Consider the following 26,130-nt stretch of genomic DNA (forward strand, 5'->3'; position numbering starts at 1 on the left):
AATAAATCTTATGGTAAGATTTGTGATTTTTTTTTTTGTAAGATTGAGAAATTAATTCATAATAAATTATAAGGCTAAATATTGTGTGAGTTATTGAATATAATTAGGGACTGGCAAACATTGAAAGTGATTAAGTGACTCATGTTTGGTTGTAATTTCTATTATATCGTTTGGTCTATAATGTAATTTTTATTGTTCTCCCTATAGACGTAGACCACATAGACCAAACCACGCAAATCTTATATCTAATTTACTTTTTTGTTTTGTCTATTATAGTGTTCGATCAATTGTTTTTACAACAGTTGATACCCAAATTAGGCTTCGCTGACTTAAAGCGAATCAAAGGCGATAGAAGAAGGAAAATAGAAAATCTACAAATTTGATGGGAATAATTTTGGTTTTTAGAAGATGAAGATTGAGAATTACATGAACTAGAAGAATCTACACTTACCCCTTGTCATAGAAGAAGTCGGAGTTGATGAAGCAAGTTGTTAGGAATTGCTGGATAGATAGGCGGTGGGTGTAATTCAGCTAACATTGGCTCTGTTTCGTTTAATATAGTGAAAGAGAAAACCACCATGGGTTTGTCGAAGGCCTTGTTAGACATGTATGACAAACCCTTTGCAATCAATGAAGTCTATTTGATGCAATGTCTATTTAACTCAAAAGTGGGCGGATATGTGTTGGTTGATGATCACACTAATGAATTCAATATGATTGTTAGTCAATTGAATTCAATTAAGATTGACTTTATGATAAGTTATGTGATTTGATTCTATTATCCTTATTACCTAATAGTTGGAATACTATTGCTATTGCTGTTGGTAATCCCTCTAAGTCAACAAACTTGATGTTTAATGGGGTTTGTGATTTGATTGTGAGTGAGGACATCTGTATGAGAGAATTTGAGAACTTGTGTATACTACTTTAGTAGGTGAAAGCAAATAAAGAAATAGTACTCGTGTTAGTAGAAATAGAATAAACTCAAATAGGTGTAGTCAATTTAAGACTAGGGATGCCATTTGTTGGAGTTGTGGCAAGGGATAATATCTTAAAAAGGATTGTCTTAAGCTGAAGAACAAGAACATTAAAGGAATTTGAGTTGAGCTTACTGATGATGTTGCACCTGTAGCTATTTATCGCTGAGTCATCATTTGACAAAAGGATAATGGATTTAGATTGTTCATTTCATGCTATTCCAAACAAGAGTTGGTTTATCACTTATCAATACAAGGGTAGTAATAAATTGAGGCTAATAATACAACATCCAAGGGGGGTTTGAATAGGTTGAGTGATGATATAAAAAACTTTTACGGAATATTAAACAATCAGCACTCATAAAAGTATTTCAAACAAAATAGCTTGTGTGGTGATGTAATCAAATCAGAGTGAATCATAACAATAACACAACGGTTTATTTTTTTTGGCTTTATATCCAAGCCCACCTCCACTCTTAGACTAATAACCTTTATAGTGGCTGGATTCTACTAAAATCAGCAAAGCAAGTTACAACTGGCTAATGTTTTTCCTTTCAATTAATAGATCACACTATCAGAATACACAAATTGCTCTTATACTTGTACACTCGACTATTAGTTGTTCTAGTGCTAAACCAATATAGAGAGCAATACAAAGTAAGATCAAATACAGTTTTTGTATGTGATAATGATCGCAATATTCAATTTGACTAACTCTCTTCTCAACATCACTACCCCTTATATACTGGAATTCTCAAAGTATCCATTGGAGATCAGCTAGCCATTAAGAGTCGTTAGAGAAGACTTAGGACAGGATTGGATTGCTCTTACAATCGTTTATTTTGCTTGTCTTAGGCTTTAAAAGTAGGCATGCTGTAACTATTAAAATAGCAAACTATCGACTGCCTTTTCTTATTACTTTCCTGGTTTTTCTGCTATGGAGTCCAATCTTGTAACAACTACATTATGAATCATCGATGATCATATTTCTAGTGTGTATCTTACTATCATCAAATCTAACGCATCACCATCACTATTATATGCACACTATCACCGATGCTAATTGTGAGTGGCGTAGCTTACTATCTTAAATGACAATACCAATTGAATGACACAAAATGCTAAGATCAATGATTCTCCAATTGTTATCAGTACCAAAGAATTCCAAACACACTATCATGACCGATCCTTAAACTTAGAATATCAAGGATTATTTCTCATCTTTGCTAATAAGCAAGATCATTGATGATGTACAACCAATTTCACTACATGCATTTGTCATAATAAAAATTAGAATTGAGATAGTCTAATAATCATCAAATATCATAGAGATGTTTTCCAACAAAATTCAGTTGGTGAACAACGCTAAATGCAATGTTGTAGGTGTTGCTGATGTTATAATCAGAATACATGATGGTATCGTAAGGACATTGGTTGGATTGAGGTACATTCCAAAATTGAAGAAGAAACCTTTTTTTAGTGCTTAAATTTAAATGGACGTTGATATACTTTAGAAAGTAGAGCTCTAAAAGTTGTTCGAGGTGCCCTAATTATAGTGAGAGGTATCAAGCACGAAGGCATGTATGAGTTTTAAGGTGAGATAGTAATGTATTTCGCTATGGACACATCACATGCATCTGTTTGAGAGTCTGAATTGTAGTATATGCGTTTGGAACACATTGGTGATAGAAGATTGAGAGTTCTTACTGAAATGAACATGATGTGTGGTCATGTTGTTGATAAGCTGAATGTATGTAGGTGTGATGATCTAGATCAATGATAGAAAATGCAATTTAGTTTGACTATTGGAGAAGCTATAGAGATTGCATAGTTGATTTACTTGGATGTTTGTACACTGTTGTGATTTCCTTTGACAAAGAGTGCCAAATTTATGCGAAATGTTATTAATGACTAATCGAGGAAGACCTTGGTATTTGTTCTAAGATGTGAGTTTGATGATGTTATTAGAATAAATTGAGAACTTTAATTGAAAATGAGACAGGAAAGACAATCAAGCATGTGCAGACAGATAATCGTATACTATTCTACTCAAAATTGTTAAACGAATTATGCATGAGGAAAGGCATAGTGAAACACTATACTAGTACTAATAAACCACAACAAGTTGTAAAGTTGATTAGTAGATCATTACTAAAAATGACCTATAAAATGCTCGATAGTGATAGTATGCCTTGGAGATTCTTGGCGGATGCGCTTAGTACGACAAGTTACCTAATGAATAGATCTCTATAGACTATGAGTAGATGTCAGATTCTTGAAGAAGTGTGCCAAGTAACATTGTTGATTATCTTGTTAATGAAACATTTAATTGCCTATTTTATTTTCAACTATTGTTGTAACTATTAAACTTAACAAGGTGCGTATTCGATATTTTGACATATATGTGAATGCAACAATGATTTTGCTTTATTTGTGGTTGAGAATGCTGTGTTGAAAAATCTTTATAGAGTAATTAAAAGGTGCAACTAGAGTTGGTATTATAATGAGGTCCATGATTTTGGCAAAGTTCAAGTGAGGCTTGGACTTAGAAAATGTTTGTGGTGATTGAGCCTCGATGAGCTATAGGAGAGAGCAAGGATCAAGTTCCAATGAAGTGATTATGACTTGACTTAAACATCAAGCCAATGTGGAGATTGTTGAAAATATATCTCAAGTTTATGCTCTAAAAAATGAAGCTTTCTTAATTTGAATGTGTTTCGTAGTTGGAGTTGGTTTCTTATTTAAGTGGTTACCTAGTTTGAGTAGGTTCCCTACTTTGGATCCTACTCTTATTTGTATATGAGAAGTGTCTTCACTATGAAGAGCATTCAAGAATCTACTCTTTGTAAATTACACCATGAAGCAATCCAAGAGTATTGACATCAATAAATCTTGTGGTAAGATTTGTAAATTCCCTTATGAAATTGAGAGATTATTCCATAAAGAATTGTAAAGCTAAACATTATGCGAGTTATTGAGTATAATTGAGACATAAAAAACACTACGAGTGTTTGAGTGACTCAAGTGTAATTGTAATTTCAATTATATCGCTTGATTTATAGTTGAATTATTCCTACTCTGTCCATTGACTTAAGTCAGACTGATGGAATCATGTAAATTCGATGTCCAATCTATTTTCTTTTTCTATCTATTATAGAGTTTGATTGCTTGTCATGTGTCAAATAATAGACATTCAAGTCTTATTCAAAATAGGCATATGAAAAATTCTACTCACAATTTGATTGACCAATGGAATGAGGACTAGTGTTATTGCAAAACCAATGTACATGGACTCTATTTGAACATGTCAATAGTACAAGGACCGCGTGTTAGTTGCCAAGGTTGACTCAGCAATTTCCAGCATCTTCTGAATGGACATTTGACTGAAGTTTTCTTAAATTATCATTGGAGAATAGCAAGAGGACAAAAACTATAACCGAACATAGTGTAAGGACCGAAAGAAAAATCATTGAAAATGACAAGGATCAATAATGTAATTTCCTCTTTTTACCAAAAAAAAAAAAATAATGTAATTTCCTCTTTACCAAAAAAAAACGTAATTTTCTCTAAAAAATTATTATTACCAATAAGGTGTTGGCTTAAATGCCAAGAGAGGTTGCTTCTCTCCTTATAATCTTAGGTTGAAGTCTTATTTAGAGACACTCTACATATCAAATTTTGGAATGCACTAGATCAATCTATGGAAGTACACCCTTAAGATTGCCTAGTTTTTACTAGTCAAGGTGCGTAAAAACTTGTCCAAACAACCCCTAAACATTTATTTTCTTGATTCAAAGTCCAAATTATTAAGGAAGAAGTACATCACAAGTGTCAAAACTTGATACGGGTGGACATATAAATGCCAAAATTTTGAAAATGTATACTTAAGTGCCATTTTTTTTTAAATTGGATATTTGCGTGTCAACTCCAATGAGACTTATCGGAAATCCAATGTAATATTATTTTATTAATGAAACCGTATATGTGGCTTGTCAAAATGTCCACCAGCAATCATTATCTCAAAACAACGTCGTTTTGCCCACAAAATTGATTTTTAATATAAATTATAATTAAATCAAATTAAAACAACTAGTTTAAATATATATTTTTTTTTTTAAAAAAAAGGCCCTCTCCCAAATATGGCCAAGGGCCATGACCCCTCACCTTATATCTGGACGAGGGCATGGAGGCCCTTGCATGCAGTCAGCAACTTGCCAACCACTAGTTGAGGGCTCCACGACACACTGGCTAAGGGCTCGGCGACCCCAGCCGACCATCGCCCCATCGTTGCTAACCCCTTCCAAAAATGGGGGGCAGCAGTGGTGAGGACCATGAAAGCCCTCGCTAATTTCCCTTTCTTTTAATTTAGTTTTTTATTTTAATTTAATGATTATTTATATTAAAGTCAAATTTTGACCAAAACGACATTTTTGAGTTTATCTAACCAAGTGAATAATTATTTTTCTAAAGAAATACCACATCATTAAATTTCTCGTCGGAAAATATCACTTCTCACTATTGACACTTAAATTTTCATTTTTTCTCCAATTCCGACACTTATGTATCCACATATCCTATGTTTTGGCACTTGGGGTATGTGTACCTCAAATTCCCATAGTGCCAGTAATAGATGCATATTATCTATCAAATAAGCGTCCTCTTTTTAGGAGATTCAGGTGAATTTGTATTGTTTATAGTTGGAATCCCTAACGTAATCATCATAATAACAAGAGAGGTGCTCCTTGGTTTGTCCATTAGAGGTGTGGTTTCGTTTTGTATAAATAAAGTAATCGTTCGCCTAACGCATGCAGTATATATCTCCTCATTCACTTTGGCAACTCATCACTTCATATTTAAGCCCTACTCTCTCAGGGAAAATAAAAATAAAAATTGGTGTGCGTTTTGTAGAACCTCGCCTTTCTGCTTTCCTCGTCGCGCCGCGGTATAACATTTTCGCAGGTTTTCCGAAGGGAGGAAAGTTTTGCTTTCAAAATTATAAAAAAAAAAAGAAGTCGAAAGTGAAAAGATGTCACAAATTCGAAAATCCTGTCTCTTGGTCTATGCCTAGAGCCTTTCCTATCCTAGGTTGGATGTGTTACGGCCATTCAAATCTTGCGTCATTCAAGAGTCACCAACACACTCATTCCCATGTTGATTGGAAACCTAAAACCCTAGGTACTAGGGGCAAGTCAACTAATTACCTACTCAGACCAAAAAAAACAACTAATTACCTACGGTTTAACTAACCGGTGAAAAGTAAATATCTAAGTCCCGGTGTTCTGTTACACGTGGTCGGAGGATTTCCTAATTTACATGTAGTGTTATAGGCTTTTTACATAAAGGTTCTTCTTTTACATAAAGGTTCAATCCGAACGTTTGTACCACATTTCCGGTTAAATTCAATCATGTGATATCGCATCATTCCTTAATTTACAGTCATAGAACTTTCTTATATGGTCTTGAAAACATGATTATTTTTCCGTATGCCCTAATGTGAAATCACCACGTCATGATGCAACGACGACTCCATCATGCAATGCATGATTGATATCATTTTGGACAATATAGAGTGCATTCAAAGTAAGTCTAATGGTTGAATCCAATTAATATGGATTAGACATTTAAATCACATCTAAACAAAACATGACAAATCCACTCCAAACAAGATGCACAACCAATACAACTTGTGTAGATTTGAAATTATAAATTGGGACAGTGGAGACAAATCTAGTCCAACGTGTAAACAGAAAATACACCTCAAATAGCATATAATCAGATGCGCCGGGACAAATCCAATCCCATTAAACAACATATAATCAAATGGACATGGATCGACTACCAAATCTATACACCACGCACACTAATAACTTATAGGGGTGAAATCCTAACATTCAATTTCAAAATTAGTGTGCATTTCATAACAACATGATCCATAGCAACGGGCAACTTTATCACACCAACATGCATACTCATAATCATGAACTAGGCTGGTTTGGTTTACAGGTAAGTATATGGAACTAATGCGCGGTTCTCAGCTTCAATTTTTGAAAATCGATTTTTAAAACTAATCACCCTTACTTGCATGCTGTATACAGTATGCCCTGTTTGCAAACCTAAGTTGCCAACGCCTTAGGTTTCAAAAATATTTTCTATTTAGATTTGAGTAATTTATTGAAAGTGGATCAAATGCTTTATGAATCTAGACTACATTCCACACTTTATACTTTGAGGGTAATTAAATTTTTTGTTCATGAAGTTTTAAGGGATTCACTTTCGATGATTATACTTTATTTGCTTAAAATCTAGAGGGGTTACTCTAACCCTGGGAGCCATCGTTCAATATTTATCAGAAATCATGAATTGTTTTACAAGGCCAATTTGAAAATGACTAATGATGGGTTATCGTAAGTGCTAACAGTCGCGTGGATAATAAAAGTTATTTTGTTTACAGGAAATATAATGTCTATTGATTCAATGCTAATGAAAACATACCATCAGGTTTCGCGCTTATATTCTTGCTTGCAATGGGGGCATTACTATTTATTGGTAGCTGCATACATACATGGATTGGACATGGAAAAAGGCATGCAAGAAATAAGCTTAAGATTGGGAAAATTGTCCAATTAATCTTAAACATATTGTACAAATACCAATTTGATCTTAATTTTTTTCAATTTTGTCAACGGAGGATGGCTAATTAAGATATAACAAAAGAGATGGAAATATTGACATACCCTTCAAAGAGAAGAGTTTAACACCATAACACATTATTCATACCGTATGCTATTTCCACCAAAGGGCTAATGCGAGCGAAGACATGTACAATTAAAAAAATAATCCCTTTGCCTACTATGGAGACTCTCCAAATGCATATATTTTACATCTCCATTGTCGTCTTCTCCGAGCACAATTCACCTCAACCAAAAGAGAAAACAAAGGATGGAGGAGGACCAAGTGGCATATTTGACGGTACAAATTTGGATGCTTTCCAATCACGTGAACGCATTCCGCAAGTCAAGACACCAGCGTAGGTCGAACAATCTCCAGTTTCGTGAATTCACAATGAAAGTCAAATTCGGCGGCCTCGGAGAAATCGATGTGGCAACGATCTTTGCTTCCTTTTCATCTAAACAACATTTGTCGGATTTTCTTTTTCCCTTTTGGAAGAATGGCGCAAAACCAAACAAGTGGACAAGTCATTCAATCGCAGTTCTCCTTCCATTGGTTGGCATTCGGCAACACTCTCTAACGACAATCCTGACTTCCTGCTTATACATCTCCCCTACAGGCAGCAGACGGGATGCTCCGTGTTTATGCATTTGTCACTTTCGAACCCCATACCACCACATTAAATTGCCCTTGGCCTCGCTTTGGAGGGTACACAACAAACATCACCTTCATCATTTAATGCCATCCCCTCTGAATTCACACTGATGATGACAGAATGAGTGGCTAGGGTTTCTGGTGTACCGCCTTTCCTTCTCCCTTCCACCCCAAGCCTGAACGGAAACAGCATGAGTGAGTGAGAGAGAGGGGGTTAGCATTGGCCCACAAAAAGCTTAGGGCAAAGATTTCATGTCGCAGAGGAAGACAAACCGAGCAGCTTTTGGTTCCACGGTCGCCATAGCTTGACGGATTGCCAAGAAACAAACGCTTGTGGAGCTGTCTGCTTCGGGCACCCAAGACGAGCACCCCAGTAGGGCCATGGACATCCGTTCCGCCCGACCCCGCCTTGAGAGTTGCTTCTCATCCACTCGACATCTCCGAGGCCAGAGAAATTAATGATCTCTAACTCCCTCGAAAATCAACATGATTGTCATCTACTGCTGGTGCCCGCAGATGGGCCCTCCCTCCATATCCAGTTAAAAGATCTTCTCAAATTGCTTAGTTGGGGATCCGTGTCTTGTCCATTGCATTTTGCCTCAACATTGCTCGGCGCTGGAATCCTATCCAACCCGAGGATGATACGAAGACAGAGAAAATAAACCACAAAAAAAAAAAAAAAAAAAAAAAAATGCTGAATACCCTCGAAACTTTATGTTTAATATTCTAAAATGGGAAAATGACAGAAATGGTCAATGAATTTTGGCCTAATGCGTAATATAATCCCCAAACTTTGAATTTGTTTAATATAATCTCTGAACTCTCTAAACTTTTAATTTGTTCAATATAGTTTCAAGACTCTTTAGACTGTATGAAAATTTTCAATATTGTTTTCCACTAATTCAATTCAAGAATAACATTGAACATTTCCATACAAACTATAGACTAAATTGATTAAACAAACAACATTGCATATTAGGTTAATGTTCGGGAATCGCATTGTACATTGAACCAAAGTTCGGGGGCCATTTATATCATTTACCCCCCTAAAATTCACGATTTTTCACCAGAGTCTTGGTATGTGATTTCAAATTGTATTAGTCATCATTTAATATAAGAAAAGTATTTAGTAAAATGTCTCTTTTCTTCTGAAACTACACTGCTGTCACTTTTCTTTCTACATTTTGGGAAGGCTGGTAGAATAAATCAATGATCTTTTCGGCTTTCTAGTCTTGCCCGCGGTAACTATCATAGTTCCAATGTTTACCCTCATTATAATCTAACTGCCCGTGGAGCACTCAGCTCAGCAGCGTACCTGAGCTTTGCCGACGCCACATCCGCCGCATTATATATGGACGATGAACACCGCCGTTGCTATTGATCACTTGCGGATTTGTGTGGTGTGGGTGAGAGAGAGATAGATAATTATTGATCGGAAGAGATAAGTAATGGTGGTCGCAATCACTACCTTCGGAGGAAATTTCGCTTGGGGTTGCGCGGCCCCAAACCATTGCTAGAATCCAGCATGAGGTTGGGTATTGCCATTGAGATCTACCCTAAAGCGGCACGACCTCCACCAAATCAGGCTTGAGATCGCAAGACTGCGACTAAATCTAGCTGAGAACCATCTAGCCCGATAGCAGATAGCAACTCGCTTGAGAGTTGCTCAAGGACAACACCTCGCTTGGGGTCTTGCGACCTCAAAAAGGCACAGCTCGGCACGGTGCTTGCCGACTTTCATGGCAGGCCTCGACGAGCATGAGGCGCACTAGAGTCACGAGCTTAAGAAGCTTATATTTCTTAACTTCATTGAACAAGTATGAATTTCCTTGAAAATTTCCTGAGTAGTATCCAAATTTGTAACATAACTAGTTGAAGTTACTTTCACAGGATTTTTTTCACTAAAGTCACGTAATAAAATCAGGGTTTCCAGTATCAATGCAAAGTCTGGTAGCCAAAGCATCTCAAACCCAGCCTCCCTTGTGTGTGCATATCCCAAATATAACTTAGGGACCATGGTCTAAGACCCCTATCAGATAGTACCAAAGGCTCAAGCCTTAATGCCTACTTGGCAGCTAGCCTAACTAACAGTCATTGCCTCAACTTTGCCATAATTTCAAAAAAAAAACGGACTTTTTCACAAGATAACCGAGCTTGGCCCAGTCTAAGCGGGCCTAATGGGCCATCGGACTCGTGATTTGGCCTACTAGTACAACTTCCCTGAAAAATATCCTTTTTGGAATGTAATTAGCATTCAAAAACGGTTGCGGGAGGACTCGAATGTTTGTCCTCTTTTGTGCTTGGAACTTAGTAGGCTGTCTTTCTAAAGACATGATCTTAATGGCAGGGTCGTGAGAAATGAATTTTTCCTTATCTACGCATTCCTCCCCCCTTTCCAGACACATTCAGTTGTTCCATTGGAGTGATTCCACGATTTGTTGGCCCCAGTTCTTGGCAAGCATGTCCTTATATCGAAATTATATGTAAACCAATAAATCTTTCACAAACTTAGCAACACCATCAATTAGATAGAAAGAAGAAAATCCGCTCACGATTTACTGTCGCAGTATTTTGAATGAACTCTTCTCCACCAGTAGCGTATAGATTTCAGAAATGTTCAGGCAAGCTGATGCATTGTCCAGGAGGTTCTCGTATATTAACCGGTATTTCTACAGTGGAGGTTCAAGTTCCTGTCACGAAATGCCTTCGAATAGAGGCACGTTCCACATTAAACCAGTGATCCATAAGTCGACCGTACAATTTTTTCCTGATATGTAGAACGTCCGTTATGGCAGTAACTATAAACTGTAAATACTTCTCCTTTGACGGCGGCGGAGATGTCATTTTTGACAACACGTTATCAAAGTTGCAAAACATAATACAGATTAACCGATGCAAAGAGAGCTTCAAGTCGATGGTCATGTTAAGTGTAATTTCAGAAGTACACAAGCTAGCTGACATGGGTACACCTTATCAAAACGTTTTTGAACATACAACACCATAAGCTATTCAAAGCACGGAGTTTTGGTATTATATTTAACGAAACGTGATAATAGTTTATTCCAAAATACACGCCAAGACAGTCTCAAGTCGATAGACGAGTTTTTAGCGTCTGTTAAGGAATACATGGACAGTTGATGTGGGTACACATTACTGAAGCGGACTCCAAACATACATCACCATTAGCTATTGACGGGTACAATCTACGCTTTGCTATCTATCGTCATAGGTGCTGCCTCGTGCTTTGCCCCCATGCCCTGCATCAGACCAAGAACCAGCAACACTAGCACCGCGAGAAGCAACAGAACCCGTCCAATTGCTGAATTCATAAGTGACAGAGGACGTACCGCTGTTCTAGAATGCTCCAGTTTGTTCATCTTGGCAAACATATTCCCATAGAACTGGGCATCTCTCTTGTTATATTCCCTCACTTTTTCCTTTAGTATCTTGTATTCGAGTTTCACATCCCTAGCCGCAGTTAAGCACAAGTTTATTCACCATTACCACAAAATCTCCAATTAACAAAAAAAATGTAACATCATTCATCCAGCAGAATTATCCACTGCGCCGGTACAGTTAAACTTCGAGAACCTTACGCCATGCTATAGTGTTATTTCATCTCCAATTTCATCATGCTATTCTATTGGAGCAAACTGTTGTTTTCCAAGTGAGGTGAGTGCTCTGCAATGCAAGGTATAGCTCGTGTTCCAATATTACGTTGTGTTGTCCATGCGACATTAGGTGCATACTTGATCCTAGAACTGATGATATGACGAAAATTCCATGCCATCAACAGCTGGTATTAAATAGAGAAGAGAAACACCTGTTGTTAGGGTCAATCTCTAATGCCTTTTTGATGTCCTGCTCTGCAAGATCCAAATCAACAAGTTGTATGTAAGCTTGAGCCCTCCGGTAGAGTGCCTTCACATTTTTACCATCACCTTCCAACACCTGTCAACATAAAAAGGCCATACCCAAGATTTGTGAAGCAATTGACTAACAACTCACTGGAGTACCAGAGAGCGAAGTTCAAATAAAACCAAATGCCACACCTTGGTGCACAGTTTCTCTGCCTCCTTGAAGTCTTTGAGTTTCAATTTGCAAGCTGCATCGTTAAGGTTGCAGGTGTTTTTTAGGGTCTTTGCCTGCTGCTTCTCCTCATCACTAAATGATGAATCATATTCGATAAACCTCACTGCCTGTTAAAGAAAATCATTAAATCCACTTGAACTCATCAAAATTTCTTACACTTTCTCAGACACTAAAAGTTTAATTCCCATCCATACCTTCTCATATCTCTTCGAAGCCCTTACATATTTTCCAGCTTTAAATGCAGCATTCCCCTCTTCCTTCTTCCTTGCTGCAGCTTCAATTTTCTCCTGATTGTTCATCTCCCATGATTCTTTCTCCTGAAGAGAGAATCATCAATGTAATTAGTGGTTTTCCTTCCTCAACAAGAAGCAATCATATTATCATGTCATCAGTAGAGCTTCAAACTAACCTTAACAAATGATAACAGCTCAACCTCATAATACACAGTGGAGTTGGCAGGAACAACAGCCAAATCTTGTTGAGATTCGGTCGGGCCAAAGGCATACTCCGGCTGGATTGTCACCAATGCCACTTCCCCTTTCTTCATGTTTTTGACAGCTCTGTCAAGTCCATCGATCACTTGTTCTGTATCAAGACACAACATCAGTTAAATGAAGAAGTGAGACAAGGATGACAAGACCGTAAAATAATGTACAGAGCAGAGGAGAAAAGGTTTCATAATCTAGAATGGCAACACTATACCCTCGTCTATTTTGAACTCGAAAGGCTCCTCGTCATCCTTCTTCACAAAGACCGTTCCATCTTGGAGTTTACCGCAGAGTCTCACTGGCAATCATATTGGTAAATTTAGAATTCATGTCCAATAAATCCAGAAGCCATAAAGCTTCATAAAATGACTGTCTCGTGAATGTTACCTTGAACAGCTGCCCCATCATTCGGGCGCTCATACCCCTCTCCTTCCTTCAAAGTTTTCTTCAAGACCTTCTTGTCTTTGGTTACATCAGAAACGGTCTTCCAAGAGACTAGCTCGAGCATAATTTGGAGGCTAGCGTCAGGGGGAACAGCAGCCTCATCCCCAGAAGCCGGTCTGCCAGTCTCCCCAAATGCATCTGTATAAGTTGCATAGTCAACATCATCCCCATATCCAAAAAGAGCATAAAAGCTGAAGAAGTAAAGGCTTCGAACTTACATTGTGGCATCACTGTCAGCAAAACCTTCTCTCCTTTCTTCATTGTCTTTACAGCCTTGGCCAACGCAGGGCAGAAATATCCTACAAAATGCCCAAAGTCAACATAAAAATTATGCCTCAAGATATCTTGGAAAGAAAATTTTGTGCAGACAGAAAGCATACCATCTCCCACAGTGAACTCCACCCCATCTGATTTCGAAATGAGCGTTCCATCTTCGAGGCTTGCTTCATATTTAACTGATACAAATAGAACAAAAAATCAATACAGGCTATGTCATAAAAACACATCTGCAATGGGGAAATTATGAGCTGACAAGGGGACATACCAAAAACCTCATCTAGGTCCTTGGGATTCTCCCACTTCTCTCCTTCCACAAGAACTTTCTTGAGGATCCCTCCATCCTTGCATATATCTTTCACACTACTCCATGAGAGCAACTCCACATCAAATTGAAGAGTGGCATTAGGAGGAATGGTAGGAGGGGATCCCGATTCACCATAGGCAAGTTCCGGAGGGATGGTGAATATGGCATTCTCACCCTTCTTCATAGTCTTGATCCCTTCATCCCATCCCTTGATCACTTGACCTGCTCAAGCACAGCAAAATTCAGGTGTGTTGAAAATTCATTTTAGACTATTATAACATGTTCTTCCTGCAACATTATATATATATATAATAATAATAATTATAAAAACATGTGTGTCAGAGATCAGCATTAAGTCCAGTGAAGGTTTAAAAGTCGTTTTCACTTTGAGTAAACAACTGTAGAAGTCGATTGAAGTTAATTGAGCTGCAAACTGCAAAAAGGTACAAAATGGCCACAAGCCCAATGAATGAATAACTCCATTAAGATGATATCTCCATTACCTTCAAAACTGCAAATGGACGTTGACTTGATAATCATACAACCAACCAGAATCATGACAATACAAACAGCTTTTACAACAAAAAGAGCACCTTGCCTGCTTGTTTGTGTAGGAATAGTTATAGCTCAAATGGGAAGCCACTGCCTAACGAAAGATTGAGCACATAGCAGTTTAGATAGAACCAATTGTCCTTACAGTGTATTTGAACACATTATGACATTAACATTCATGGCGATCACCACTAAGTGAACAAGGAAAAATCGAATTTTGTACTAAGAAACACCAAAATTCCATCACAGACCAATGAATAGAGAGGCCGGCATCATCAGCCTTTTCTTTACACATTTTATTCGCTGTTGCTAGTCCTCTAATACCGTAGAAAAGAAAGGATCACATATTTCCAAACCACAATTTGCCTTACATCAAAATAATCGGAGCTATCACCTCATCAATCGTAAGCCAGGTTTTCTGTTATTGGGATAGGTGAATTCTTAAAGATCCATCCTAAGAAAAGAAAAGGAATTTGTCCATTTTTCGGGGTCTCTTGTCATTTCGTATTTTTCTTTCTGATTCTTTACAGGACATAATTGCCTCATCCTCATAAATTCTGTAGGTCATACAATTCGTAATATTCCAAACACATAGTACTCTACCTGAGTTTAAAGTAAACTTATTTTCCTAGTAGTAGTGAACTATCTAATGAATAGTAGCTTCCCTTTAGCGTGCATGACAGTTATTTATTAGCAAAATATCCTTTCACATCTTTCTTTCTGTTGTAAGTTCTTCAAATCCTATAATTTTTAATATTCCACCAAAACAGTAATCAACCCAAAATGATATTATCTTTCCTGTTTTACTGTCAGTAAAATATTTCATTGATTATAACTTTCTTTTACGCCCAATAAGGTTTTGCAACCTATGTATCAATAATTTTCTTCTTCCTTCGAATCTAATGATTCGTATTGAATTGGTGACCGGTCCGGTCTGGACAGCAGAAATTCCTGTAGGCATACATCACTACGCACTGAACAGATTGACGGTTTCCGAAGGTGCGATACGATTTTCTATCTTATCCCATCAGCCTAAATAAAAATTAAAATTTTCTCGTCCAGCAAGAATTGAAAATTGTTTTCTTGCGAGAACCCACATGTGACGTACGTAAAAAGGAAAGGGATAGGTTCATATTTAGTCTTTCAGCTCGTGCAATTTCTGCAATTGGATACTCAAAATGGTCCTGAGAAAGCGCACGCTACCATAACGTTACCAATTCCAGCCCCCACGACACGGCTCGCGTGCATTCATCTATCTCGACGGAAATGATGAGAAGAGCGTACCTCGACCGAGCTTGAACTTGAACGGCGTCCCACGATCGCGGCTCGAGTCGAACTTGGTCCCGTCGAGCAGAGTCCCCGTGTAATGCACTGCACAGAGAAGGCGCGACTCAGTCACCATCATCGTCAACGACCGGAAAACGACAAAGAACAAGCCTAAACCCGTTGACCGGCCGGTCAACCGGGGAGCGGAGGCGCACCTTCGACCTCGTCGCCGGAGCTCGGGGTCTCCCACCCTTCGCCTTCCTTAACGAGCTTCTTCTTGAGCCCGGCCTTCCCGATCTCCCTCTCCTCGCCGACCTTGAGGACGGCGGGGCTCGCCACCGGGTCTTCCTCCTCGGGGACGTCCCCGCCCATGTCGTCCATGTCCATGTCGTCGTCGTCGTTCTCGACGTTGCTCGAGGCCGGGAACTCGAAGTCGTCGTCCATGGCGCGCGGCGTCTTCGGGTCGGATCACGAAACGGAGGAACGATCGCAAGGGAAGCCAACGCACTTCGGCTCTCGGAATGCAGGCACTTCGGCTCCTCCTCCTTCTTCTTCTTCAGCTTGATGATCGGCCATGGGAGACGGGGAGGAGGGGGATTTATGGAGAGAGTTGCAGGCGGGGGAGAGAGAGAGAGAGAGAATCTAGAGAGTTCCTAACGACTGAATTCGCGGGATGCTTCCAGAAGGATCCGAGTGGTGCGCGACTCAGTGAGTCGGACCGTCCCGTGCTTCTCGGCTCGAGTTTTCGGAGCGAGTCTCCTCCCCGTGGAAAGAGCCAGAAATGCATCTTTCCCCGTTTCGACGAAAAGAATAATAATAGTAAGCATTCTTTAAAGTAAGGATCCGAGAAGTAAGGGGAAAATTCTATTATATTCTCTCTTTTTTTTGGTATTAATTATTTGAGAAAAAACCATAATAAACTTCAAAGCATGTTCGCTGTGGCATATTCATCCTAAATTGTTTTATATCCAAACTTTTAAAAAAAATTTTATATATAATACATTCAACTTATATCCAAATTTCATCGGTGAGTACTATTAAAAATCTACTCACATTGAATAATAGAAGACGACCAATAATAACATAGTGCCCACATGACTTAAGCAAAGATAAAAATAATTTCGTTTTGTCCCTGACGTTGACTTCCATCTGCCTTGCCATTAATTTTAGATCTTCATTAATTAAGTGAATCAAATATGATTAATTTTAGAAATAAATGTATTAAAAGTTTTAAAATTTATCGTAAAAAATACAACTGAATTTTAAAACTTTTAAAATGTGCAATCAAATATCAAAATTTGTTATAAAAGTATAATTAAATCCTAAAACTTAAAAAAAAAAAGTGTAATCAACTCCTAAATTTCCTCAAATTTATTTAATTAAATCATAAAACTTATTAGTATTTTTTTTTCACCGATTGTCAAATTGGATGGAGGTTCTCAACCCAAAAAAAAAATGAATTGAGTTAATGGAAGAATTTGATTATATCAATTTAATAAATTTTAAAATTTGATTTCATTTTTTGAAAGTTTAAACTTAATTACATTTTTGTAATAAATTTAGAATTTTAAATGTATTTATCTTTTACTTTTATCTACCATATATCGCGTGGCATGGTTAATTTCTTTCAATAGAAAGTTCTGTTTAGGTAAATCAGCACTGTTTTCTGGGGGTAAGAAATTGATTGTGAAAATAAATAATCATCTGCTCCGATCATTTTTGCCTTTCTTTTTTCTTGCTCATGCCAGAACTTTTTCTGCCTGCCCCACCCGCGATTTCCAGACTTTTCTTTTCTATCCTGCCTACCTTTCCCGACTAAAGAACATAAAAATCTTCCCCGGTTCCGATTAGCTAAATTTAATAATTAAATCAACATTCACATATGTAAAACTCTTATGTGAAATTCCTAATCTTTTCTTATCAAGGAAAGTACGATTATTGAATATAATATGTAAATTACACAAGCTATCTCATAAATCATAATATATGTTATCTTCCGATGCATAATTTTATCTAAGTTGTCATTTGCAAAATGGTCTACTCAAAGTGGATTCGTGCACCCTAAGAAATGATGTCATATTGATCTTTTTTCTCTCGAGAATCCTTCTATACTTAACTTGAAGATGGAAAAAAGGTCTGAGAGAAAAGTTAAAGGGCGGAATAATGGTAGGCCTTAATGGTATAACGAGCTTTTCCTGTATATTTTCAGTTCATAATTAATATTTTTAGAATTATACCATATTGGCCGATTCAATCAAATACAACTCAACCCTTCACCCTCTGCCGCTTTTAGTCAAGATCGATCCTATTGGTCAAAGCCGAACATGCCGTTCGTATTGACTCTTGAAGAAACCGAAAAATAAATTAATTGAGATCAAAATTGAAATTCTTTTTTTTTTTTCAAAATCAAAATTCAAATTGGCCCAATCAGTCAATGACCAAACGTGGCAAGGGGACCCACCATGGAATAAGGTTTATTCTCAATTTTATGGTTTATTTCATGTAGACATTTGGAATTTCATTAGGAACTCGGAAGTTGGAAAAATCTATTTTTATTTTATTTTATTTCAGGTGGTTTTCCCATTAGGATTGCTAATCTTCAGTTCAATACATTTTATAATTCTCGAAATCTTGTGGATATTTACTGTGATTTTCTTCATCTTTTCCCTTTATTTTTTAGCATTTTCTACACATCTAATGTAAAATCAATAATTACACGAACATAACTTATCTACAACATTGTGACGACTAAACAAGATACAGCCCACTTATTGCAGCCCCCACTTATAATCAGGTATTACTAGCGGATCTCTTGATAATTTTTTTCTTATAAAATCAGTAATTTCGATTATTCTTTTTTTTTTTTTTTTAAGGAAGATTATTAATTGCTACTCAAATCAATATTCAAATAAAAAAATTGAGAAAAAAAGAGAAGAAGAAGCAATAAATAAATAAATAAATAAATACATATTTTTATCAGAAAATAAATGAAAAAAATCTGCTCCCTGGGAAAAAACTATATAACCTGCATCCTCGCGCCTAAATTCAAATCCTCTCTCTCTCTCTCAACGACGATGTACTTCAACGATTCGCAAGAACCGGATTCCGAGCTCGCCGACGAAGTTGAATCCGACGAAGAAGGAGGAGAAGTTGCAGAGGATTCGTCGCCGCCGCGCTCCTGCTCGCGCGGCCACCGGCCGTCGCTCAACCTCCGGACGCGGCAGGGCGGCGGCATCTGCCTCCTCTGCCTCTCCAACCTCCTCGCCGCCGCCCCTCCGGCGCCCACCGTCCACGTCTCCTACGCCCTCTCCCAGCTCTCCCGCGCCCTCTCGGACCCTCCCTTCCTCCGGTCCCTCCTCGCCTTCCACGCCCGCCTCCTCGTCTCCCCTCTCGTCCGCGCGCTCTCGGCCTCCGACGACGAGCCGATCGCCCGCCAGATTATCGACCTGGTCGTCCTCCTGTCCGGCGCCGGCGCGGAATGGGGGCTGGCCGGGGAGTTCGCGGCTAGGGTTTCGGAGCTGCTCTGCTCCCGCGCGCTGGGGTGGAGCCGGCGCCAGGTTTACGTGGTGAGCAAGGCTTCGCGGCTTCGATGTCGTGGCTGTTCGGTTCTTTTGGCGTGTGATGAGAAAATCGATGGAAAGGAAGGCCGATTGTCCGATTCAGCTCTCATTCGCGAAATTTCGGTTCCTTCTGTTCTCGTGAAACCGTTCTCTTGTTTGCCCGTTCGCATCTCTCTCCTCTCCGTTTCCTCTGTGCAGTGTTTGTGAAATTTTGATTCCTTTTGATTCCTTCTGTCCATGATGAACTCATTTTGCTCCTTTTCCGAAGGATAAGGTCGTTTCAATATAAGAATTTCACGTATCTTAAAGTAGTCGTGTCCCTTGATTGCAGCTCCACTGCTTTGGAATCCTTCTAAGCCACGGGACAACTGATATTTATGCCTCGATCAAAGATCAACATGCCCTTGTTGTTCATCTTTTGGATGGTCTTCAATTGCCGAGGTAACAAGCAATGTATGACAAGAGATTGGGAATTTATACGTACGCTTGCACATATGGTGTTCAGTCATCTCGATTGTTGTGCTCATTTTGTCCATCCATGCAGCGATGATATCCAGGGGGAGATATTATTTGTGCTGTACAGGTTGTCGGTCCTCCAGCAGGAATGCGGGGATGGCGAAAAAATTGATCCTTTTGCTACCTGTACCCCAAGCTCATACGTTTATCGTTGGATGTCCTCTTGAAGACCCAAAGTGATGATGTTCGCCTGAACTGTGTAGGTTTGTCAACTTCTGTATTTGTCAACTTCTGTATTACTTGGAAGTGTGTTAAGATCACTGAGTTTCAGGTTGTGCCTATATGTGAGGTTTTGGCAAACTGGCGGTGATGCTGATCTATCATTAGATTGACAGTTTATAATTTAAATGATTGCCATCAAATGAATTTAGTTATATCCATTCGAGACAATTCATTTGCATTGTCATTTATTACACTTTCTCCCAATACATATGAACATTAATCACCTGCCACTAATTTCGTTTTTCTTGGTCAGCACTTTTGTCGATGCTGGTTCAGAGAGGGTTTCTCAGAGATCCATATGATGATTATATGAGCAACTCGAGTTCTGTTGAAGCTGATAGTCTCGTACAAGTCACAGATGATTTATCAGATATCTCTTCCCTCTGCATCTTATTTTCAGAGGCCGTCAAAGGTCCATTGCTTTCATCAGATGGCCAAGTCCAAATCAGCACATTAGAGTTAATTACCTACTATTTACATGAACTAAATTCAGTCAAGCAGTTTCAACTTTTGGTGGAAGCAAATATTGCAGATTACGTATTTGAAATTCTCAGGCTATCAGGCAAGTAATCTTTTACTAGATGATTGCTGTGTCATTTGTCATACACGAGAAATGTCATTAGCAATTAGATTATGCATTTGATGCCAATGGCCTTCTCTCAAGTTTATGTGGGTGAAAGTAGCCATTTGTTCATTTCTTCTATTTTATAAGTGCTTCTGAACGATATATTGGGAGACCCTCCAGAAACCCAAGTAGATTGCTTGTTTGTTTCTTCATGAGAAAACGGCACACATGGTCTCTGGCATTTCCAGGTTCAAGAAAAGAAATATTTTAGTGTCTTGTACCTTCTTTTATGAATTAACTAAAAGTATATTTCACTAAATTCCTTAATCCTCTATGATTGGAAATTCTCATTCTCGTGACAAAGGATTGATGCTGTTCATTGATGAATAGAATGCAAGGATCCTGTGGTCAGCTCTTGCCTTGGAGTTCTTGATCTCCTGTCAAATGCTGGACAAGCTTTTACACAGAGACTTGCAGTCGGCTTTGCTTCTCTAATTCCTGTCTTTGCTTATGTTGCTGAAGTGCCTTTTCATCCCTGTCAGCTTCAGCTACTGAAGCTCATCTTTAGTTGCATTTCTAACTGCCCTGGTGTGGCATCAACTTCACAAAGTGAACAATTGGCTGTTATTTTGGCAAGGATGCTTAGAAGATATAATGATGGTGAAGCAGGCATGCTTTCAGAATCATTCATGCTGGTATGCTCTATCTTGATGAGTATGATGAGTTTGCCAACTTCCCATGATGTCTCGAATCTAACAACATACATTCAAGAGTCAACAAAAGATGCCATTTTAGCTTGTCTAAGTGCCACCGGAGAGCACACAGACCTGCTCCCGCACACCTTGCTTCTGCTGAAAGAGGCCTATGCTTATGGTTATGAAGGTTACCCTGTCAACAACTCCAACAAGAATGGATTGCGACATTGGGTCATTGATATATGTAGAAGATGGCTACTGCCTTGGCTATGGACATCCATCAAAGGGGAAGAGGAAGAGGAGGAGGAGACTGTTCTGTGCGTTCTTGATATTTTTCATGCAATACTTGTTCACAGCTCTGATGACCAAACCAGTGAATTCGCAGAGAACCTGATCTGTAGTTCTTGGTTCACCTTCTCATTTAGCTGTTTGGCTTTATATCCCACAGAGAGGGTGAAACACCGAATTTATTTGATGATGAGTTCACTAATTGAAGTTCTACTTGGAAATGATTGTGGGCAGCACATTAGGGATGCTGTGTCTTACCTTCCCTCTGATCCAAATGATTTGCTGTTTCTGCTAGGGCAACAGAGCTCCCATGATCTGCAATTATCCTTCTGTCAATCTGTGGCCCTACAAATTTTGTATTGCAGTTCTTTGTTTGATGAAAGGTATTTAGCCTGCCTATCCTGAATTCATGTATCTAGGCATATGATGTGTGTTTTCAATATGTCCAATTATTATTCTAGTGTGGTCCATAAATTCTTATATCATACTTAACATAAGCATCTTTGGCAGGCTTGCAGCTGATAAAAAAGTTTTAGCTTCCATCGAACAATTTATCCTTGTAAATGGGTGTGATCTGACAGGCACAGCTATGAGTTCATCAACTGTCATTCAACTAGTTGCTCTGTATAGTCTGTATAGGGGTCTTGCCAAGATGAGCTACCAAATGTCATATAGTCCAGAAGCTGAGAGGCTCTTCATACAACTAGTCACCAAAAGAGAATGGGATCTGCTGTCTACTAGAATTCACCCAATGTCGCTTAAATGGTTGTTTCAACAAGAGAGACTCTGTGAATCACTGTCTTGTCAGATCTTGAATTTCTGCAGAATTAGTCCCACATCTGACTATGCATTAATTGTCCATGGGAAAAAGGGTCGTGGTCTGGATGTGCAGTTGATTGCAGAATTGGTGGCAGCAGAAGACAATTATGCCGCAAGACTTTTTGTATACATATTTGAAGAGGTTGTTAAGGAAAATAATCAAGAGAATGACTTGACTTCTGTGTTGAGGCTTATGGAAGATGTCATACGTATCTTTCCCGAGGCTTCTAACAAATTTTGCTTGAATGGAATAGCAAAGGCAATTCACATCTTCTATAATGATTCAAGCCCTTCCTCACAGGTGTACACAGCCGTAGCAATTTTCATTTTCAACATATTGAGTTCGGTTGACTCAGATGCTCTTGCTGATGATGAAGCTTGGGCTGCAGTTGCCATGAAGGTGACTGTCTAGATAACTTCACCTAGTATAAGTTCTGCCCTAGATTTCACTATTTACACAGGGTAGCTGACTCCACTTTATTTTTTCTGTTATTTATATATAGTTGATGGAACACTTGATTTACTCGGGTGACATAGGAAAGTCCTCTACTTGTTGCTTGATTCTTGGCATTTTGTGCTTGGTTTTACGCCACTCAACAAATGGAGCACTAGTGGAGGCTTCAAAAACTGTTCTTCTCAACACTTCGTTGGCATCAACCTTGTCCAGTGCTATTCATGCGGTCTCTCCAGATGGACCAGCAATGTATAACATTGATGAGGGAACAGAGGCCGGAAAAACTTTAATACATGTGCTATTATTGCACTATTTTGCTTTTAAAAGGTTAGCTATCTCAACTTTTCAGTTTATCAAAGAAAAAGGTTAGCTATTTGATAGGATGTCCCAAATTGGAACTCCTTAAGAAAAAGTACTAACACATGCCTTTCTTAGCATGCACGCTGTGTTACCGAGTGCAGGGGACTGGGATAATCTGATTGGTCAATCAACATGCATTGAGTCACCTCCTTTCTTAAGCATCAAGTGCCATGACTTGTGCAGGCTGATGCATTTCGGACCTCCTCTTGTCAAGCTCATCACTTCATATTGTCTATTGGAATTGTTTATTAGGTTATCCGAACAGAAAGAGAGCAAGCATGAGGACCAAAAATGCACGAATAAATACTGGATGTCACTGATGGCTCTATTGGAAGGCTTACTTTTGTACAATGATACCAGAGTGGCGATAAACAGTAGCCTTTGCCTCGCAATGATCTTGAAGTGGGAAATGCAGGAAGTAGCAGAAATATTCAACAGGAGAAGTATGTGGTGCAGATTGATTTTGGAAGAGTTGGTGATATCTCTGGCAGCTCCGTCTTTATCCTCTAAATCTTCCACTAATCATCACAAGGCTGCTGTCATTGTAGCTGTAGCACTGCTGAAGCTACCTAAAGTTCCAGAATGGATGCGGTCTGTGTTTAGTGATACCTTCTTGACTGGTATGCTGGGAAACCTCACAGGCAGTAATTTGAGTGCAGAGATTTTCCTCCTATTGCGTGAGCTGTTGAACTCTCAGCTCCTGGGTGCTGATCATGTGGCTAACCTAAACAGGCTGCTTCAGGTACTTTTTTTCCTTTCATCTTGCTCTTGTACTAGTGTTACTTTCCCCTTGGCATGTTTCCCATGAGCTTGGTACTCACCTGCGTTTGAGTAGCTTCCTTATGTCCAGTCTTTGCATTTTTCATCCTCTCCTCTGGATGGCTAGATATACACAACTTGTGTGGACAGTAAAAGTTGATTTCAACTACTGTTTGAAGAATGCGATGACAGGTAATGCAGTACCAATAACTTGATAAATCTTTAATTATACAGGAATCCAGGACTCACGCTTATCGCGAAAATATGAAAGATGAAAGCAAAGAGAAATGTCCGAAGAAGGTTATCGCCGTTGACGATGACATGGGAATGACTATCAATCTTCTCATTGATCTGATTACATCTGATTCACAACGAGCAGAGGTTTATGGAGGACTTCAAATGGGCAACAAGAGATTGCTGGACGAGATAGAAATGTTTCAGGTCAACAGCAGCGGATGATGTTACGAGAAACTCATAGAGATCCGATGGTACTGTGGTATCATATTTTCAATCGACAAAGATACTACACTAGAAGTTTCAAATGAAATCACACCAACATATAAAGTCATTAAACATCTAAATTACAAAAATTCCTTTGAAATAAAACCTTAGGAGATACATAAACATTTAGCGACCGGAGGATGAGTATCAATATTCTCAATGAAGGGGCAACTATCTTGTTCAGCCAAACCATCGTCAAAGAGCATACCACGCAATTCTGGATATGCGTGAATGTTTTTTTTATCATTTATTTTTGGTCCCTCACTTTTTTGTCTTTTTTTCATCACTTTTCTGAGAGTGATAACTGATTGTTCAAACAAAAGCCTTCCTTTTCCTTCAAAACTGAGTCCTGATACCCTCTTTAGGATTTGGACGTTGTGGTTATATTCGAAATCACGATAATCATAATCATAGTATGGGCGCACTATATACTTTGCTATGTGAATTAAGCTCGATTAGAAGTCGTCAAAACTCCCTCACGTAAGAGTACAAAAAGCGTCAGTATTACATCTATACAGGGGATAAACAATTCCCACAAAGTATTGGTCAATCTCGTTTATCTCGTAACTCCTCCACAATTGCTGGTGTAGACATGAATTGTAATCCATTTTTAGGACACGTTGGATATGGTCGTCGACTGTCTGAAACTTCGGCTGTCGCTGGCGGAAGCATAGATGATTCCGCATCAGGAATTGGCGGCTGGTAATTTTATTAGAAACATATCAAATTCTGAACGGGATACATTGGCATAGTCTGTTTTGTTAGATCGACGCTTCGTAACAGAAAGCCCAAGAAAACCCCCCTCAAATTCCTCGAAAAGTTTTTCCTTGACCCTAGGGAGGCAGCCACAAAACTACACTACTGTTCCTTATCCAACTGAGCCTTACCATGACAGGAGATTGTACTGATGCAGTTGTGATTCCCATTCTTCCATCCTCCTTGTCCTGAAGTTTTCTGCTACTCCTACAGAAGCACATGTATATCTTCTTCCATGGTGGCGCGGTCTCAGCTTGACTGCACGCCCCTCTCTTCTCTTTATTTCCATCTGCGAACTCGCGGCTCTACCAACCATTTCTCCTCCGGCGCCTGCTTTCTGCTTCCTCATGTGCAAATTCAACGCCTTCCAAATCACGCCTCCAATCTTCTCTTTCCAACTGGGCTTTCTTGATTTGACTCTGGCGCCATCGCCCGAAAAGAATGCTTTGGCTTGGGATTCACATGCTACTCTGGACTTGTCCATGTTTCCTTGTTCTGATTCTGGGTTGGAATGACCTATCTCTGCTTGTGGAATTACAAGAGTGTGAGGACTATGAAAATAAAACAACTGGAGAGATTTGGATGAGAAAGGATCGACTTTGTCCACAGTAATTACCAAAGTAATCCAAGAAATAAGATATAATCAACTTAGGCCTTGGATCCCCTAACGACTGTGGTTAGTGCCATTTCTTACTAATAAATCCGATGGTTTAATCATGATTTCGAGTCTGATTTCATGTGCAAATCAAGCTTTCATGACTATCGTGACTGCCAAGCAAAGCTTGCTCCCGATCTCAGACTCTTGTTACCCGTCTGAAGCAACATCACATCCGTCGCCATTAACCATATAATCCGGTTGGTCCATTGCCGTCGCCTACTGATTTAGCCAGGTTTGAACAATTCGACCACG

At 38.9% G+C, this 26,130-nt stretch overlaps 2 protein-coding genes and 1 long non-coding RNA gene across 3 annotated transcripts; 1 reads left to right on the forward strand and 2 right to left on the reverse strand.

Annotated features, from left to right (window-relative positions):
• Positions 1-11,272: 11,272 nt before the first annotated feature.
• On the reverse strand, positions 11,273-16,314 carry LOC104414243 (peptidyl-prolyl cis-trans isomerase FKBP62). Its single transcript, XM_010025292.3, has 13 exons — positions 15,941-16,314; positions 15,744-15,830; positions 13,869-14,129; positions 13,705-13,779; positions 13,543-13,623; positions 13,268-13,462; positions 13,095-13,178; positions 12,802-12,977; positions 12,587-12,709; positions 12,353-12,499; positions 12,124-12,251; positions 11,648-11,768; positions 11,273-11,557 (listed from the first exon to the last, which is right to left on the reverse strand). Exons 1-13 carry the CDS (start codon positions 16,167-16,169, stop codon positions 11,504-11,506), a joined length of 1,761 nt encoding a protein of 586 aa, XP_010023594.2. The 5' UTR covers positions 16,170-16,314; the 3' UTR covers positions 11,273-11,503.
• Positions 16,315-18,799: 2,485 nt separating this feature from the next.
• On the forward strand, positions 18,800-24,745 carry LOC104417056 (protein PUTATIVE RECOMBINATION INITIATION DEFECT 1). The gene is given in 10 exon segments (XM_018860357.2): positions 18,800-19,291; positions 19,617-19,726; positions 19,830-19,911; positions 19,914-20,004; positions 20,277-20,585; positions 20,979-21,954; positions 22,082-22,790; positions 22,894-23,171; positions 23,280-23,946; positions 24,198-24,745. Coding segments are annotated over 10 exon segments (3,939 nt in total). The 3' UTR covers positions 24,423-24,745.
• Positions 24,746-25,142: 397 nt separating this feature from the next.
• Positions 25,143-25,927, reverse strand: LOC104414244. Its single transcript, XR_720030.2, has 2 exons — positions 25,837-25,927; positions 25,143-25,742 (listed from the first exon to the last, which is right to left on the reverse strand). It is a non-coding gene; the product is annotated as an uncharacterized LOC104414244 (long non-coding RNA).
• Positions 25,928-26,130: the final 203 nt, after the last annotated feature.

This window comes from Eucalyptus grandis, chromosome 5, assembly GCF_016545825.1.
Source record: "Eucalyptus grandis isolate ANBG69807.140 chromosome 5, ASM1654582v1, whole genome shotgun sequence".
Classification (NCBI taxonomy): Eukaryota; Viridiplantae; Streptophyta; class Magnoliopsida; order Myrtales; family Myrtaceae; genus Eucalyptus; species Eucalyptus grandis.

What these genes read in the sequence shown, in the direction of transcription:
- LOC104414243 (XM_010025292.3), bottom strand. Translation starts at nt 16,169, where the DNA reads ATGGACGACGACTTCGAGTTCCCGGCCTCGAGCAACGTCGAGAACGAC. An exon ending in GCTGACAGTGATGCCACAAT is followed by an intron (nt 13,463 to 13,542) that starts GTAAGTTCGAAG and finishes CAACTTATACAG; the next exon opens with ATGCATTTGGGGAGACTGGC. An exon ending in AGCTGTTATCATTTGTTAAG is followed by an intron (nt 12,710 to 12,801) that starts GTTAGTTTGAAG and finishes TTCTCTCTTCAG; the next exon opens with GAGAAAGAATCATGGGAGAT.